Source organism: Bacillus rossius, chromosome 12 (genome assembly GCF_032445375.1).
Source record: "Bacillus rossius redtenbacheri isolate Brsri chromosome 12, Brsri_v3, whole genome shotgun sequence".
Classification (NCBI taxonomy): Eukaryota; Metazoa; Arthropoda; class Insecta; order Phasmatodea; family Bacillidae; genus Bacillus; species Bacillus rossius.
The window spans coordinates 19,714,459-19,733,724 of NC_086339.1; the positions used below are offsets into that span (position 1 = coordinate 19,714,459).

Here is a 19,266-nt window from a genome sequence, read left to right on the forward strand (position 1 = left end):
AAGAAGTGCAGTAAACCTGCTACCTCATTTTTGGGAGAAGGGCAGATTTTACAACTAGACATGCTCCTTAAAGTTATTTTCCCAAAACAACCCCCAAAGAAACCACAGCCTATTGCATTCATTGAGTATGCGGTTAACATTTTTAAAAGCTGAAAAAAAAGACAAAATTAATTGGAGAGAATAAAGTATTGTTATGAAAGCGAGAGACCAGACCAGTATGCCAGGTTCAGAATGGGTTGGCAGCCACACATGGCCACTAAAGTAATGCACCATCCATTGACATAAGGCATGCCACACGTGCCTAGCCCGATTACGAGGGTCCTCGCTACACCTCTCCCCCTTCGCTCATCTCACATCGTCCCATCTCGGGCTATTATCACCCTTAGCAGCCTGGGAATTACGGGCTTACAGAGGCCACTGCATGGAGGGAATGAATAAGTGCCTTCATTCTCGATGTTTTGGACGTCCAGGTCAACCCAGGATGACGCGACTCGAAACTGCTGCTCTCGTCGGTTCGAGACAGTGGCATAGCAAGCAGGTGGCAGGGATGGCCCCCTCCATGGGTGCCGGAGCAGAGGAGGGGGGGGGGGGGTCGCCGCGACGGTTTCGCATTACTGAACCCTCCCCTCACTCTCTTTTAATCCAAGAGGGGGCGCCATTTTCAGTTCTGGCCAGAGGCGCCAGTCACCTTAGCTACGCCACTGGTTCGAGAAGAGCTCCACAGGTACTTAATCAACGATGCCGGCTTCCGTGAGAGTGCCGTGACAGTTCCGAGCGAGTTCCGAGAGTTCGGAGAGTTTCGTGAGTGAAGGGAAATGCGACATCAGCAGAGAGGATGAGAGACCCCCCGACAGTGGCGCTACGCAGAGCGATGGGATCGAAAGGGTAACTGGAGCTGTGTAACTGCTCACTGCATCGACTCATCATCGGGCTAGGGAAACCACACAAAAATAAGGGTTTAGGTTTTGAATATGCTACACATCACCTGTACTCCAACATTATTTCTAGTGCTCGATAGGACACGGACAGTCCCTTAATTTGAGACAACCAATTTTGTGTCCTATCTGTTGCTGTCATTTAACATAGATTATGTGCATGCGCAGAGCTCACATTTTCGTTGATTTCGTTCAGATGGCTGAATCACATCTGGTGCCATTTACTCTTATATATTTATTTATACGATCACCAGGCATATTGCAGTGCCAAATTAAACTTTATGATAACGAAACTATTCTGGAATACATTTTGTATACTTAAATGGTCATAATAAGAAATAATCATAACTTTTAAAGGTCTTCAGAAAATTAAAATTACACAATTTAATTTGCATGATAGTGCTGCTATCTGTAAAATATTTAGGATAGCAAATGTATCGATGGTTGCCAAACGTCCGCTAGAATGCATTGAAATCAATTTTCAGCCTTGTGCAGGGCACAGTTTATTAAAAAAGGTTTCTTCATTGTTATCTAACAGGGTTTGTGTTTGGATACAGTTAAATTACAGTAGTATCTCAACAAGGTTGTGATTATTCATTACCTTACCCGAATTTCTTGGAATATAGCTGTTAGATTCTGCTCCAAGCGATCGGAATACCACCACCAAGTGCCAGACCTACCCAATTTGATCCTGGGCTGCTGTAGGAAACCTCAGCAGGGATCCATTCACAATGTGGGATTATCCTATACTACTATCAATTTTTGTGGGTCTATGCTTACGTTAATTGTCATTACCATTGCGCACTGTAGGACCTCGAAGTTGTATCGGTCTTTTCCCCAGCCACCCCATGCCAAAGCCCAGGGGATGTTTAGGCCCGGGTGCACCTGGCCCTACCTACAGCATACTGAACTACATTCCATGCGCCAATGGGCTCATCAAGTTGAGACCGACCTTTGGGATTTACCACTCGGGCTCATTAGTAGAAACCCCAGAAAGGTTTCAGTTGCATCTGTTGTTTCCCTAAGATACACCACTTTACCATTTCTGGTACCCTGCCACGGTTACACAAAGTTACAATCCCTATATAGAATTTTTTTTACAAACTGTATTCAGTCCATAGATGTTTTTAATTAATCATTGTGTTATTTGTTATGTTAGTTTTTTCAGGCATATTTTAATACTTTCCTATTCTTTGTTAACATACTCTATTCAAAATGTGGTTCTATGCTTTTCTGTTTATTTCCGTCTTTCATTTCTCCCAGTGGCGTTGCGAAGGTAGGAGTTATTATTATGATTTGGTTCAAATTATCTTATTAGAATCCCTGATCTACTGTTGTCCTTTTTAAACATTTATTAAAATTAGTTTAAGTGCACCAATTACTAGGTTTTAACATGATGTTTGAACGAAACATATTTACGTTACTTAAAAAAATTCGCGTAGCCGCCACGTGTTTGGTTATTCTTTCTAAATAGCTTTATTTATAATTATATTATTGTATATGCTCGTTTTGTCTCTTGTATATAGTAGAAATTTTTGCAAGTTAATTGTGCTTTCATTTACTTATCTTTTGGGCAAGATTTAACATCATTTAACTTTTAAGATTTATATTGTATTTAAAACTGGCAACTAAGCTTACACTTTTAATAGCACGGAGCTCTCCCTACATTAATCTCACTCATTTTCGTTAGCCAACGAATTCTTTTTGTCCTCGCACGGGAATCTGCATACATCGCGATACCACAATTTAATCATTGTTGACGTCATCCTTACATTTTTACGGATCAAGCGCGGGAATATGGGGGTTTAGTACGGGAAACATTCACGCGCTTCAAGAAACATTTCTTGTGTTAAGTTTGCGAATGATCTTGGGACACGGGGACGTGATGTCAGAGGGTCACGTGCCCCAATCAGCAGTTAGCTGTCCGCGGACTACGGTCCGAGGACGAGGTATTTGGACTAGGCTTAAGTCTTAATCACTTAACCACCTCGTTGTGGGTGACATAATATCCATACATATCACAATGACAATATCCATACATATCACAATGACATAATATCCATACATATCACTGGTGACATAATATCCATACATATCACAATGCAAATTTATAAAAAAAATTATTTAGCTGTTCTGCCCTCATCAAACATTTTGCTTGTTGGTATTACTTTGAGTGTACATGACCTACCATAGGAAAAAAAATTCACCGCTAAAGTGAAAACAGCACACCTCTCATCTAATACAGCAAACAAAATTAACACAAATCACTACAACATAATCACCAAAACATTTAATAATCCTTAAAATAACACTTTACTTTCTTGGCTGTATGACATTATTATTCATATATCAATATTTTTATTGTATATAATAATTTTACACTGAAAATATTAGTTATTCCATGATTAAATTAGTTTAATTTTGTGCAATACAATACTTCCGTTCACTTAGTCGCAACTACAATTGCAACCTCACGTCTCATACTATCATTAAATTGATAGAATAAAGAAACTCAAAAGTTTGTATTTTTGTGTGACGGTTACACTCAATATCACACATAATCAACTAATGTCTTAATATATGCTTAATACTTCCTGTATATTTAATTAAACAAGGAGGTAAACCATTTCACTTTTTTGTTACAATTTTATTCAAATATTACCACTTCACTCCTGCTCGTGCCAAAACTATTATTTTCACACTGTTGCAATAATGTCACTTAAGTGATGTCACATTTTCCCCCTACATTTCATTCTGAGATTAAATACACACTGTTTACCATTATTGAGATTTATACTTGACCCTTCTACCCACTCGCCTGGTCATGACCAAAAATGAGTGCATTACCCTTTTCTGAACAGTGTGGTAATCGTGGTTATATGCGGCTACTAATCTACATATTATCTCACAAAGCCTGTTTTTAAATTACTGTTGTTTTACTTTATGGAGCGAAAGTAGAGGTTGACTATATATTTTATATATGGCATTATGTTTATATTAATTTAAATAAATAAATTCTACCAGCACACAGGGGCGTAGCCAGGGGGGGGTTTTAGGGGTTCAAACCCCCCCCTTAGCACCAAATATTTAATTAATTTCTTATTCATCACTCAACCAATTTCGTATTAAAATTAATAAAAATTTTAACATTACTATATTTAAATTTATGTACCGAAAACTGCTAAAATGGCACTATTTTACACCTTAAAATCCAAATTTTTCCGGGGGAGGACCCCCGGACCCCCCGCTTAAATACGGGGGGTGGAGGGGTGGCATGCTTCTTAACACCCCCCCATACACAAATCCTGGCTACGCCACTGCCAGCACAGGTGGGTGTACTTCACACTGGTCTGCTTGCTATACGAAAAACAGCATTTTTGTAGCTTTTTGAACTTTATTAACTAGCTTTATTTTTCGTTCAAGAATTTTTTTTACATTATTGGGTTTTATTTTTGAGTGGGTCAAACCCACTGTTGTCTCAATTAGGTAACCAAGCATGAAGTGTGTTTTCTCTGCATACTCCTGTTTCCCCAGAGAATTTATTCTATCAATGTTTTTTCACAAATCATCACACCTTTCCCAAATGTTGATGAGATGTTATGCTTTAATTCACTCATTGAATCATCTATCTGTCATTTTTCTTAGCCCTTTCCAACTTCATAGCCTAGTTTTTCAGAATCCAGTTCGAATTACAAAGGATTAAATTATTGAGGAAAATTATTCTTGAAACATTTTGAATTAGGCTGATGAAACCTAATTACCACTATTAAGTTGGGTTCACAATTAAAAAAAATAAGCGAGTGCATAGCAAGCCATGCACACGACCTGTGCGAACTGCGAAATCGGTTCACAATTGAATTCTTACTGTTAATTTCAGCTTCGCGAACTATGCGACATCTGTTAGCAGTGTTAGTAAATAAACATATTAACTTTCAAAATAACGATAATACTATTATTATCTCAAAATTTTCTTACCACAATATGGTTAGTAAATATATACATATTTCTAGTCCCGCCAAAAAAGCACCCTGCTCTTCTCTCATTGGCTGTTGTGCCATGCGTACGCGACCGAAATAAAATATATTCATTTCACTCCTATGTGCACGACCTCACTCTCATGCACACGACCAACTTTCTGCTATTGTGAATCGTTAGGTTAGGAGACATGGCATTCATATCCTATGCACTCGACATACTGTTACTGTTAATGTTATTTTTTCAATTGTGAACCCAGCCTTAGTCGTAGACCTTTTCTTCTATCTTTTTGTTAAAAAAAAAAAAATTAAAAACACAATTTTTTGAAGACTTAATTATAATTTCATTTATGTCTTTTGTAATTTCTTTTTTATATATAATTTTATGTAGTAAACAAGTAAAATAATTTTTTTTATGAAGTTTATCTATTGGAAATTTGATAAATTACCAATTTAAATGCCTTTTGAGACAAAGAATCTTGGTGCTAGTGAGCTAATACAATACTGAGAGTAGCAATTTTTTTTAAAAATTATTATTGTAGAAAATGGGTCTTCACTTACAATGAGGTTGATTGCAAAATTCCCGTATCACGTATCAAAGTTTATCTCTTGATCCTGATAGCATGATACTGTACATTTTTGATCCTGTGGTACATGGTGCTTGCGGTTTTAATTTAGTATGTCGAAAGATCCTGGACATAAAAAATTATTATCTGAAGTTGGATTCAACTTACGATCATTGTTCATTGTTATATGACAAGTTTTTATGTGCAGGATCTTTCGACGTACTAAATTAAAACTGCAAGCATCATGTATCACTGGATCAAAATTTACAGGATCATGGGATAAATTGGATACGTGATACAGAACAGTTACCAGGTTGACAACCTAACCATTAAGGAACTGGCACACTGAGCAGTGCCTGTGGAGAGGTTGGTGAGCTGCGGTGAGCTGTGTGTTCACCGCAAGCTAGTTGGTGTGGTAGTTGCTGACGATAGGTGAAGCTCACCAGCTTCTACTCTCCAGGGTTGTGGCAGCGGTTTGACCACCTTGCAATCACTTGCAGCCAGTGAAAATGTGAAAAATGGATGGTGTGCAGGATAATTATCATAAATATTAATGGTTGGTGATAAAAATACTGGCACTTCTTACAAATTTTCCGCAGCAATTGGATAAATTTAGAACTCTCTCCCATCAGCAATTACGAATGCCATTGTGCCTGGTATGTTTAGAATTTGCCCACTACTCCATAACAACTAGTGAAATTCACAACAGTGGACAATAAACAGATTACCACAGCACTTTTACAAGCTAAATAAAGATTTTGTGAGCTAATCCATTAAACTTTTCTTACTTTTGTTTTGCCAGTTAATTAACTATATCAATTTTTGAAATTTTTTTAAAGAAAGTGTAATTTATAATAGGTAATTAAATAAAAAATTAATTTAAAAAGTGCTTAAAATAACTTAAAGAAAATAGGCATATCCTGATTACATGTAAACTTGTAAAAAAAATAATGTGCATGTTTATTGTTAATTTTGAAATAAGAGAAAACTATGTTACCAATGGTGGTTCTATTACATTGCCCTAAATGGTCATGAATATAGTGAAAGGGATTTAATAGCACAACATAAAAGTTGCTTAGTAAAATTAAATTACATATGAAAAACTACATACTACTATTATTGCAGTAAAAAAATTAGGGTGTTGGAAGTAATTTTGTCTGTTAGTTTTCTTTGTTTTTAAAAAAGCTTTTAAAATTCTATCCTATTTAATGAATGCAATTGAAATATGTGTTAACATTTCAGGTTCTTACGTTGCATCAATAGAACTTCAAAATGTCGGGAGGATTAGAGGTGCTTTCTCTGAAAGAGGATGATGTCACAAAGATGTTGGCTGCTTGCACCCACATGGGTACAGACAACGTGGATTTTCAAATGGAACAGTATGTCTACAAGCGCAGGAATGATGGTAAGTGCAAGTGAAGTTTCAACGACAGTTAAATAACTATTTAACGTACATAATGAGAAAGTGTTACGAATGGTAAAGTAGTGAGTGGTCTGGCCAATCTAGTAGTGGCTGTGTTAGGATGTGATTCAAAGAGCCCCATTTTTATTTAAGAAAAGTTAAAAATGACAATCTCATTGTTTTCTTTTTCCTTTTTGAACTCATTTTGATGTTAGATTGTATACATTAACATTTTACTTTTGCAGATTTGGTTTATGAATGTGTTCCATGATGTTATCTGTTCCTCATAAAAAGTTGGACAATTGTTTTCAATTAAATTTTTTCCTAATTGTGTTTTTTTAACAATAATTGTGTACTGTACCTGATTATCCAAGTTTATCCCTTGATCGTGATGGTAATGATCATGTATAGATTGAACTTTTGGTTCATGATGCTTGCTGTTTTAATTTAATACCTCAAAAGAGCCTGGTGAAAAAAACAAACTTGAATATCACAATACAAACAAGTTTTTTTCAGGTCTTGTGAAAATTGGATATACTTGTATACAAAATACTGATCTTTTACCTTTTAACTCATATAGTCCAACTTTCTTAATAGGTATTCCTTCTTTTTATAATTCTTAATTACCAAGAAAATCCAACATTGTGGTCAGAGCCAGTGTTCTTAAGGGTTCCGCCTACCTGGTCACACAGACGGTGTGCAGAGCTTCAGGAAAAACAACGCGATTTCAAAACTACTCAAGATATCCCAGTGGGGTATGTTTACGAAAAGCATTTAAGAGTTCGCTGAGGCCCGGAAAGTACTTTTAATTTTATATCATGTTTTTAAACTGTATTTCTAGAAGAGTTAAAACGGCTTAAACGCATGTTTTCGGAGTAATTTTTTAGGCGTAAAACAACCGGTACAGATTCTTTAAAGCACTTAAGGGACTTGCATTACACCTTTATCTTCATTTCTCAACCATACAATGTTACGGTCACCGCTCAAATTTCACAGTTTTCCTGTGACGACGAGAAGACTGCGCGTCAGTTCAGAGCCTTGCGCTTAGAGGCGACACCGCGCTATAAGCACGAGCGAGCGTCGCACTTATCATCCCGCCTCACTAACACACATACACCCCTGACGAGGCGGGCCCCTTAAGGTGTAATAGAAGAATTAAAACTTTCATAAATGATTTTAAAATGGTGCTTTCATTGCAAACGTGTCAAATGAGTCATGTCCGTGCAGGAATTCACATAATCAACCTGCGACGCACGTGGGAGAAGCTCCTGCTGGCGGCCCGTGCCATCGTCGCCATCGAGCACCCGTCGGAAGTGTTCGTGATCTCGTCCAGGAACTACGGCCAGCGCGCCGTTCTCAAGTTTGCGGCCCACACCGGGGCCACTCCCATCGCCGGCAGGTTCACGCCCGGCGCTTTCACCAACCAGATACAGGTACGACTGCCCAGTGGCTGGTTGTGCCGTTCTGAGGACTTCAAAATGAAAATTCAGTGTTTCGTCACTTTGTTATTTTAGCCCGTTAAAAATTTTTCGAAACAAAATTGCTTGCATAAAAGTTACATGATGTTTTTGGATTGGCTGTTAGATTCAGAGCGCTTTGTGTATGTAGTAAATACGAACAGGACAAAGCACTGTGCAACAGCAATTGGTTTTTCAAGTTGCCGTCAGGCAGTGAGGTAGTTATAATGGGAAAATAAAGTAATTTAAAACTTGTTTAAGATGTACCCAAACATTATGATTTGCCATTCAGTACAGTCATATTTTTTGGTCCCGCCACTTTCTCCATGACACGTAAGTTAATTTTTTCTCATGTAAGATGTTGTCATAAACTTCTTTTCCCATATAAAATGATGTATTTTTAAGTTGAAATCCAGCTTACTTATTGAATTAACAAAAATGATCATCACCACTATGCAGCGCATAAAAAAAGTAGCCAACACTAGTTGTGCGCACGTAGTAGAATGTCAATAACTATAGCTCGCTGATTACATCCAACGCTCGCACTCTATCATTGTCGTTAGTGTGTACTACAACAATGGTTATGAATGGGTACGATACACTACTTTAGTTCTGGCTCATGTTTGGGTCATGTTTTCAGTTTTCCTTTTAAGTTGAAAGAAATGGTTTTTGTTGCATGACTAATTAATTTAATTTGTTTGGTGCGCTTCTGTGTACTCTGCTTTTTAATTTAAATTACTTTCCATGCAATATGTTTTGTTTTAACGAAAAACTTCAACTTCAACAATAATGCTTTTCTCACATAAAAGTCGCATAAGATGTGCTACTATTATGCGGTAAAACACGGTAAATGACCAAAGGAAAATTGTGCAAGTAAAAAAAACTTACTAAATTATGCTTTTTTTTATAAAGCCAAACAAATTTCAGCAGATAATAAACAGTGGAAAAACAATAAATTATAAGTATTGTTACAAGACTTTTACTATACATTGTATTTATAATTTAAAATTGGTACTGCTAGTAAACCTGGTGTGACAACTGCAATAGCGAGTGAGATTTTGGCATACATATTTGCTTGCAGGCTGCCTTCAGAGAGCCGCGTCTGCTAGTTGTCACTGACCCATCTCAAGATCAGCAGCCAATCACGGAGGCGTCTTACGTCAACATTCCTGTCATTGCATTCTGCAATACAGACTCGCCATTGCGCTTTGTTGATGTCGCCATACCGTGCAACAACAAGGTAAGGTGCTAATGTGTGTGTTGGTCACCTGCGATATACTGCGGTGTTTTACTGGGAATTTATTGTATTGTCACTGTTATGCTTTTTTGTTATTAACGTGGATTTAAAAATCTCACTTTGATTAAAAAACTTTAAGTAATATTTTATTTAAAAGGTTCTGAAAAAGTTCAGAATTATATCACTAGGTATCTGTAGACACCCTGCTTTTGCTTCTTGTAGGACCACCTTGAGAAATTAATTTAGTCATTAATTTTATTTTATATTTTATTGTGCTTGAACTAGATGAGTGAGACATTATTACTTTTTAAGCCATTTAAAACTACATAATCGTTAAGAATACAGTGTTTGTTGGACTCGTGAATGTTAACCGTACTTGCAGAAACACGTGTGGGTTGGTAAATGTGCAGCTAGTTTGTTTTGTTCTTGTAGGCCCCGCATTCCATTGGCCTGATGTGGTGGCTGCTGGCTCGCGAAGTGCTCCGCTTCCGAGGATCCATCCCTCGCGAGGGCAAGTGGGACGTGGTCGTTGACTTGTTCTTCTACAGGGACCCGGAAGAGGTGAGTGCCACTGCGGCTCAACAAAATTGTTAAAAACTTACGGAGCCCACCTACCCTGGGATGTATTTTGTCTCAGTGAGGCGGGGTAAGTGCGACATTTCACTGGTGTTTCTAGCATGATACACCAGAAAACTGTAAATAAAATTGACCAATAGCTGTGTTAAAATAAGACCAAAGCAGTGCAAAGTCTGTACTAAATGTTAATTTTTTCTTTTTATTCCTTCAAAATTTGTATTCTAGATACACACCCTATGGATAGAATCTACCCTAAAGAATTTTATTTTAATTCTAAGGAACATTCTCTTGCCCGGTAAAAAAATAAATAAATAAAATATTTCTTGTTATGTGTTTCATTTATTCTCTTAAGAGGGTATTTTGATACTTAATGTTGTTTACAGTGTTAACGAGTGGTTAGGTAAAGTACATTAAAAATACTGTGAAATTGTTTAAACATTTGATTAGGTTAGCTACATTAAAAATATTATGAAATAGTGAACGTAATATTTAAAATAATAATAAAATAATAGTGTTGATTTGAATAATTTTCATTTTAATGTTCCAACTTAATATCCTGAATTTAAAGTCTTAAACCACATGCAACTGAAAGTTAATAATATAATTAGAAAATTTTAAATTAATTTTTTTTAATAGTACTAGTTGCTTACATTTTTTTCAAGTAATATACAGTTGTAAAAGTAATCTGTAAATCTAAATACTGTAGGTAGGGTCTGCATGCTATTATGTAGTTAGCACTATGATAGTGATTCAAAATCCATCATGAGGTACTATGTACAGTGTTTACTTTCGTGCCACTTAACACTGCTTTGTCTAGTCACGCATGAGAGTCCGCAGGGGATGAGTGGCTTGATTACTCACCGATCAAAGTGATCCAGGTTGGATTCCCAGCAGGATCAAGCCCTGATTTTTATATTTTGGAAAATGTGGACGATCCCGTGAGCCATTGGTAGAGCCACGATTATATGGTAATGCGCGATAAAACGAAATAACACCGAAAACCGCTTGAAAACACGAAATAAAACGAAATCGTGCGAAATCCGCGATATGTCACGAAAGTTCGTCTATCCTGATTATTTACGTTTTTTTTTCCCATTCTGTAAGGCCAATTCACTACCTTCAGCACAATCAAATATTTCTTACAGTAACTAGCAGCCATATATATTATATGCGACGGTGATTCATTATAGATTTTAAAATGAAGTCTCGGTATTAACGTAATATTTTCTTTAAACGGTAATCTTGTGTACCATAATAATTTAAGATGTTGATAACTATGATACAATGGCCGCCGTTCACTTTCTGTAAATACAAAAATAACAAACGTCCAAAATATGTTTTTCTAAGATTACGTTTTTAATCATTAAAATATTACACACTAAAGCGCATTGCTTTTACTGTTTATTTAAAATAAAGTACGTAGGCTACGAAAATAAAATCAACCCTGCTTAACGTAACGATTGTAAATAATAAATCATGTTTATGTCGGTGTTAATTTTCACGTACGTATGTTGGTATTCGGTATGCGTTTGTATTCGCATCTATTCTCCATTGTTTTGATCTTTCCAGCACGGCAAGTTTTTGCGTATTGAGAGGTTAAATTCTTCCTATGTGATTAAAATTTTTTGATAATGCCTAAAACTAAGGTTTCTGCCAGTGACAGATCGAAAGAATTTTCCAGTGAAGGATTTTATATCAGTGATAAAATTTTAATGTGCAAATTCTGTAACTGCAGGCTAGACTACGAGAGACGCGATACGCTTGTGAAACATTTCGCGAGTGAGAAACATAAGCGTTTGAGGCAAAACTCATCTGTTAAACGACATCCTTGTCTAAGAGTCTTTAATGCCATTAATTTGCGGTTCAACCCAAGAAATGTGAGTAGGGTTAGCATAGAAGATGCAAACCTACAGAAGTCTCTGCATAACTTGCCTTCTGTGGCTATGTTGCTTTCAAAAAAATAATTGAGGATGAACTTTAATTGACAGAAACAAGCCAAATTGATGTTGGAAAGGTACTTTGCTCCCTTAAAGGGGACTACAGTGAATTTGCTCAAGCCAGTTTAAGGGCAATCTGGTTCCCAACATCAAATGTTGATGCAAAACGTTCATTTTCCAGGTACTCACTGGTAGTTAGTGACAGAAGACAACGTCTCACTCCAGAAAATGCAGAAAATTTAACTATGATAGCATTTAAATAAAACCGTCTTAATGGTAACTTTGGAAGTGCTTAATTGTGTAATTTTGTAGTGTATGTTATTGTAATTAAGTCGTGAAATTTTTAGTAGTTATTTAAAAGTTTGAATTTATGAATTTGCAAATGAACTTAATTGTAATTAGATCATGAGGTTTTAGTGTTCATTAATATTTGTTGTAATAAATTTGCATGTCGTACAGAAAAGCAAGAAAATTTTGCCGTGGGTATTTTGAGCAAAAAAAAGAAAACCATATAACACCGAAATCTTTTTTTCTTTACACCAAAATTTGTCTTAAAATAACACCACAAAATCTGGACTCTAGCCATTGGGTTTTCAATTGGTCACTTCTTATCCATCTCTAATCACCTCAATGACAGTAGACGTTGATTAAACCCTAATCCATCACGTCATTCATTCAGTTGCATGAATTCCAATCGTTGCGTTGCCAGATATATATACAGTGAAATTCTGTTACAACTTACTTCAGAATAACGTATCTTTCAGTTCAATGTACGATTTTTAATTCCCGCTCAAAACACCAATGTAAACAATGTAAAAATATTTCACTTTAACATTAAAAAATTATCCTACCTTTCAATACAATGACCATTCTTTACCAGTTATCAGGAAAATTTTTACATAATTGTTACTGTGTTGCGTAGGGGTTCTTTAATATAAATGTATTATTATGATTAATTTTTATTGTGTGGCACTATGGTTATCTATGAATGATGTGGCGCGAGGCAAACAATATTGTTGATTGAATACGTATTTTAATCAGAATGGATGGCCAAAAAGATAAAAAGAAACGCAAGCAGTTCACTTTGAAGGTAAAAGTGGAAATTTTGAAAGAAGTTGACAAGGGCAGGAAATATTCAGATGTGGCACGCTCGTTTGGTTAGGTGCCCACTACACTGTCAACATTAATAAAAGATCACGAAAAAATTATTAAACTGTACGAACAGTCGTCTTTATCTGCTGGTCGCAAGAGACTTCTCCTAGGATATAACAAGGGAATTCTATCCCAATAAATGTACAAATCTGCAAAATAGTTTAATCCATTTGTCATTTGGTGTTCGACAGATATAAATTTTGTATATGTAGGCCTAGAATTTAGGCTACTGTATTAAGTTCAGTTATTTTTTTTTTTAAATTCTTGTTGTTTTATAAATATTTGCTTCCAATCTAATGTAACATTTGATCCCCCTACTACTTTATTTTTAAAAATTCAAAAGTACTACGTTTTAAAGGTAAATATATAGACTTTCAGAATAAAAGTACTTTCATTACTAAGTACAAAAGTTGAGGCTTTATTGATGTACTTCATAACGAGATTCTACTGTGTATATATATTTTTAATTTTCTTTCATTTTACGCAGCTGTATTATGGTTCCGTATAATACTTCTTTTTTTCATTTTTCTGTCTTTTGAATCAAGTTTTCTTGGACTCCGTAAATTTCAATATAACGTGTGTTAAAATTTGATTTGAAAAATATCCAATGCTAGTGAGATCAATTTTATATTAATTCAAAATTTGATTCAAATAAAAAAAAAAGTACTCGCGGAAGCCCACCTGGAGCAGAGGATGAGGGGTTGTGTTGGTGTGCCCAGGCGGAGAAGGAGGAGCAGGCGACGAAGGAGGTGGTCGCCCCGCCCCCGCCGGTGCTGAAGCCGGAGGCTGACTTTGCCGCCCCGCCGACGGAGGTGTGGGGCAGCGAGATCGTGGCCCCGGAGCCGGCCGCCGCCGTGCGCAGCTGGGCCGAGGAGGAGGTGGCCCCCGCCGCGGGTGCCGCCCCCTTGGCGAGGCCGGCCGCCGCCCCCGTGGCGGCCGCCCCCGCCTACAACGCTTCCGAGGACTGGTCTGCCCAGGTACCTCCACCTTTCCGACACCTGTTACTCTCTCCCTCTCCCAAGGCACGATTCCTGCCACGGTGCTCTGTTGCCAGATGTACGCCGTGGAGCACAAAACTATTTATGCGCAACCTTTTAATGTATCGAACATTTTGTTTTAAATGTATCTGAGACCAGGGTTTGGAAAAAAAACCAGTTTTGTTTTTAAAAAACACAACCTTCTTTTCGAATGATTATAACTGTAATAATACTGACAGAAGACACTGTATTTTGGTGTTAAAAAAATTAACCCCCATAAAATAAAATTATATTTAAGTCATTGATGGTTTACAAAATAATTTTGATATTAAGCTGGGTAGTTGCAATCTGGCAACAGAGGGCACATTTGCTCTACTGCAATTTAAGCATGAGACTGACTGTAGTAGATGTAAAAAAAAATTGGCACTATTCTGCTGAGCTAGACGTACTGAATGAAAAGCCTTTCTCCAACTGTAGCTTGATTATCGGAACATAATTTCTATATTAAATATTACTGTATAACTTCCTTTTTAAGAACTTCCCTGGTTAACTGAAATACAGCGAAACCCCTTATTTACGTGGTAACCGTTATTTACGTTTTCCCGTTATTTGCACTATATTCTTCAGGTCCCGTTTAGTTCCCATTTAATCCAATCCAATACTTTCACGCGAATTACGTCTCAAAAATTGAATCCATCCCGCTATTTACATCACGTAACAATCATGGTAGGCCTAAAAACGTGAAAAACTTAACTTTTATAGTCGCAGTGAACATTTTAAATAGCAAAATATACATATTTTATAACATGAAAAGTTGCTTTTATTTCTAAACATATAATAATTTAAGCCTGTTTATGCTTGTAAGCTTGATAAAAATCTTTTGTCTAGTCTTAGGGTAAGTAAGGTGTACATTTTCAATTTCCATTCCCCTCTTGTGTCACTTAAATTTTTTCTTGTCCAGAAATCTGGGATGTACATTTGGCAGAACACTGCATAAAAACATAATATGTAACTACCTAGAAAGATTTTGTGGTGAAATGTTGTGATGGAAGTTTGATACAATAGAACATTTGATGCCTAAATGTAAGTTAAACTGAATGTGAAGTAGAAGTGAATTAATTTTAAAACAAGGAGAAAACTTCCACTAATAAGTTTGGGTGTGCATGGTAAAAGTTCATTTTCGACTCCATTACATGTAGGATTCTGGAAAGTGATATGGTTAATTTATTTCCACCAGACTCCCGAGGATTGGGGCGCACCGGCAGCGACGACGACTGCCGCTGCCAATGACTGGGGAGGTGCCAGCAGCTGGGGCATGTAACCGAGTGTCGAATAAAGGAAACTTACAAACCTGTATGTTGCATTGTTCTTCCATTGACCTTCCTCTCCTAACAGCCTCGTCATATAAGAGAAGTTTATCCCCAGGCTCGAATGTATGTGCATTTATACTTTCATCATAATTTAGCTTACTTGTTTCTTTTGCCTTTACTAATTTGCTTCTAGCTAACTGGTAGGTTTCTTGTAGCTTTACCTTTAACATTTTTAAATAATCCTCATAGTTATATGTGATTTCTATGGGTTCCTTTTGTAGACTACCTGGTATATTGGGTAACCTACCAAACATGAGTACATGAGGGGCAAATCCGGTAGCTACGTGTGGTGTTGGTTTATGTACAAACGTGGCAAAGTTGATCCACTGGTCCCAGTCGCTCTGATTGCAGGCTACAAAATGCCTCAAGAATTCGGCGAGCGAACGATGTCACCGTTCTATACTACCATTACTCTGAGGATGGAATGCAGTCGTCTTTAATTTTGAGATCTTTAGCATCTGTTGATACACTTAGTCCGGAAAACTCTGCCTAATGTGGACTGAAGGGTGGCCGACATTGTGAAAATGCCAGGTTATCATGAATGTTGTTAAAAAAAGAATAAGTATGAGTGTTTCCTCAGAAAATACAGTACTGTACTTGTTTGTAGTGTTTGCTTGAGAATGAAACACAGAATAAACTGCCCAAATACCCTGGAAAAGTATGTACGTACTTTATGAAGGCAAAGAGCGTTCGCGACATGAAAATGAAAATTAATGAATACACAGTGTACAGTAGTTTACCTGATATGACAAATCTGTGAAAAATACTTTATGAAGGCATAGTTTAAAAAACTAAAGAAACATGCTTTTAAAGATTATCAAACTAAAAAGTAAAAAATAATTTTAAAATTAAATTTATGACAATATTATATAAGCAATACTAGTATAAATGAGAAAAAAGCTTGAGGCGCTTTGTGCCATATTTTTTGAATATTAAGCGCCCCATGCTTTTTTCTCATTTATACTAGTATTGCTTATATACTATTGTCATAAATTTAATTTTAAAATTATTTTTTACTTTTTAGTTTGATAATCTTTAAAAGCATGTTTCTTTAGTTTTTTAAACTATATTTATTTTTAACTTTTTAGTTTGATATTCTTTAAAAGCATGTTTTTTTAGTTTTTTAAACTATTTATGTATAATTATCATAGGGAAATGAGTTACCGACACTACCTATTACCATCTGAGATAACTATTTGGAGTTGCAACGTCACAAAGAAATGGTAAAGTCTCTACGAATCATTTGCAGTTAGATGTATGGATATAATATTAGAATTTACCGGGGAAAAAAAAAAAACATTTTTTTTTTCGGCGTGGCCGGGAGTAGAACCCACGATCGCTGAATCCGAAAGCTGACGTCACAGAAGTCGCGCGCCTTAGACCGCTCGGCTAACGAACGTAATGGAATGGGCGGGACATTTTACAGTGATGAGTCACTCACTCTTAGTCGAAAGAGTTACAGACGGACAGACAGAGTTACAGACGGACAGACAAACATACAGGTGAAGCTAATATAAAGCATGTAATGAGCAAGAACGGTGTAAAAAATTATGATTATCATGTTTAAACTCTACTATTTTTATTCTATATCAACTGCAAAAGGGGTCAAATTTTTACTATGAACATCATATCAATCTAGTGGGTTGTAAGTTATGTAGTATATGATTTATGAATGTGCAAAGTCTTTTAAAAGGTGAAATACTGTAAATGTTTTTAATGTTAAAATATATTTTATGATAAAATCAAACAAGATTTTAGAAATCATAACTAAACATACCTTAAGCTACCTTCTCTTATTTAAAGTTCTCTGAAACATCACCTGATAGGGATATATATCATATAACAAAGTTATAGAATTTATTAAATTGTATAGGGAAAGTAAATTAAAACATTAAATTAATAGAAGTTTATTATAACTTTCTGTTCACATCTGTGGTAAATATAAAAAGGGGGGGGGGGGGTGAGAAATATAAACCAACTTGTTGGCAGCGTACACTAGCAGATGAAAACAAATTGGCGGATCCAAGATGGTCGTGATGTTATACTGGTTGGTATGAGTGGTGGCAGCAGTCACCATTGGGGACAGATTATTTATTTTTGTCCTTACCAGGTTAGAATCTAGGACTCCGACTCCATGATGTAAGTGCTTTTTTTTTATTTTATCAAAACTGTAATTGAATAATATTGAATATATTATTAATTTTTTACATGTTTTGGATAATAATTATGGACTTTCAATATGATGAAAATGACAATTAAGAATGATAGAATGCTATAGAATCCAAGATGGTGGGCGTACCAATTCAAAAGGCAGAAAGTTCTAGATTCCAAGATGGTGGACATAGTCACAATCAAAGATGGCGGATAGGGTTAAGGTCAAAATATTATATCCCCAGTGGTTTACTGGCGGCTGCTAGATGAAGGATTTAAGTCACTTTAAGGACATTTAGTTCGTTTAAAACAAAAAAAAAAAACTTTAGGGAGTTTGAATTTTTTTGATTGTTTTTTGGTGAAATTTGTTTTCCTAAAAACTGGTTATTTTTAGTTATTTAGGCGAATTATCGGTCAATTTTGACATTTGTGTCAACTTGGGCATATTTTGAGAAATGTATGTAAAGATCTAATATGAACGTCAAATATCAAGGTCACTGTGCCGTCACAATCCAAGATAGCGGCCATCTCCTCGCCTGGAACCCTGAGCTCGGACCGACTTTTTATACTACTACTAATATTCCTTCTTTTTATTATTTCCTTCTTTATTATCTTTACTTTTTTCTTCTTCACTTCTGTCTTTATTTGTAATCTTTGTGCTTTCCATCCGCAACCCGAAAATGTGATGCATGTCGGCCTTCTCTTGATTCGCTTGAGATCCAGAACACAAATGAGGACGGTTACTGTGAACTTCCTGTTTATATAATTTGCTGGAAAGCGCCCATCTGGTGCTTCGCCGGTCATACTGTATATGGTGAATTGTGCTTGTACAGTCGCGTTCAATCGCTCCCTGGATGAATGAGCCACGAATTTCGAAACATTCTGCAAAGCAAAGCCAGCTTATTTACTGCACACGTGCAACTTTTTCCAAGGATACTCCTGTAAAATAAAACCTATGATCTTAATTATTGACTCCACGCAAATACATTTACAGATGGGAAAGGGAAGGAGTTGGAGGGGGGGGGGGGGGGGTGTGTGTGTGTTATCCTCTTCCGAAGTGCGAAAAAATTAGAACAAGGTGCAAGATACTGTAGTTTGAGATAATTTATAACTAATACTCTCGAACTATTGTTAAAAAAAAATATATTTTTAATAACATTGATCTTCCTTTTGTATTCGTTTATTATTGTTTGGCGTCATTGACCCTCCTCTGGTACGAAAGAGGTTGAATTCTGAAACCAGCACCCACTTACTCCTGTAAAATAAAATAAAAAGTAACAATCCCCTCACATCCTTCTGTTTTGAGCTGGACACGTCATTTCTTCCCCGCCTTTTCACAGCCACGTCGGCCGCAACATTAATCACGGAGCTATTAACCCACTAGCGGCACCCGCAGGCAGGGCGCCCGGCCTCTTCAGACGTCACTGTACGACTTGACAGAGTGGTCGCGTCCCGCGCCACTGAATAGAAAACCGCTTAGCCCGAGTCAGGCCTCGTGTGATGGCGCCTGACGCGGTCTTGGGGGGCATTCA

General features: G+C 36.6%; 1 protein-coding gene across 1 annotated transcript; it reads left to right on the forward strand.

Annotated features, from left to right (window-relative positions):
- Positions 1-2,145: 2,145 nt before the first annotated feature.
- Positions 2,146-15,567, forward strand: LOC134537664 (small ribosomal subunit protein uS2). The gene is made up of 7 exons (XM_063378351.1): positions 2,146-2,211; positions 6,718-6,880; positions 8,105-8,310; positions 9,416-9,574; positions 10,004-10,132; positions 13,956-14,213; positions 15,451-15,567. Exons 2-7 carry the CDS (start codon positions 6,748-6,750, stop codon positions 15,532-15,534), a joined length of 969 nt encoding a protein of 322 aa, XP_063234421.1. The 5' UTR covers positions 2,146-2,211; positions 6,718-6,747; the 3' UTR covers positions 15,535-15,567.
- Positions 15,568-19,266: the final 3,699 nt, after the last annotated feature.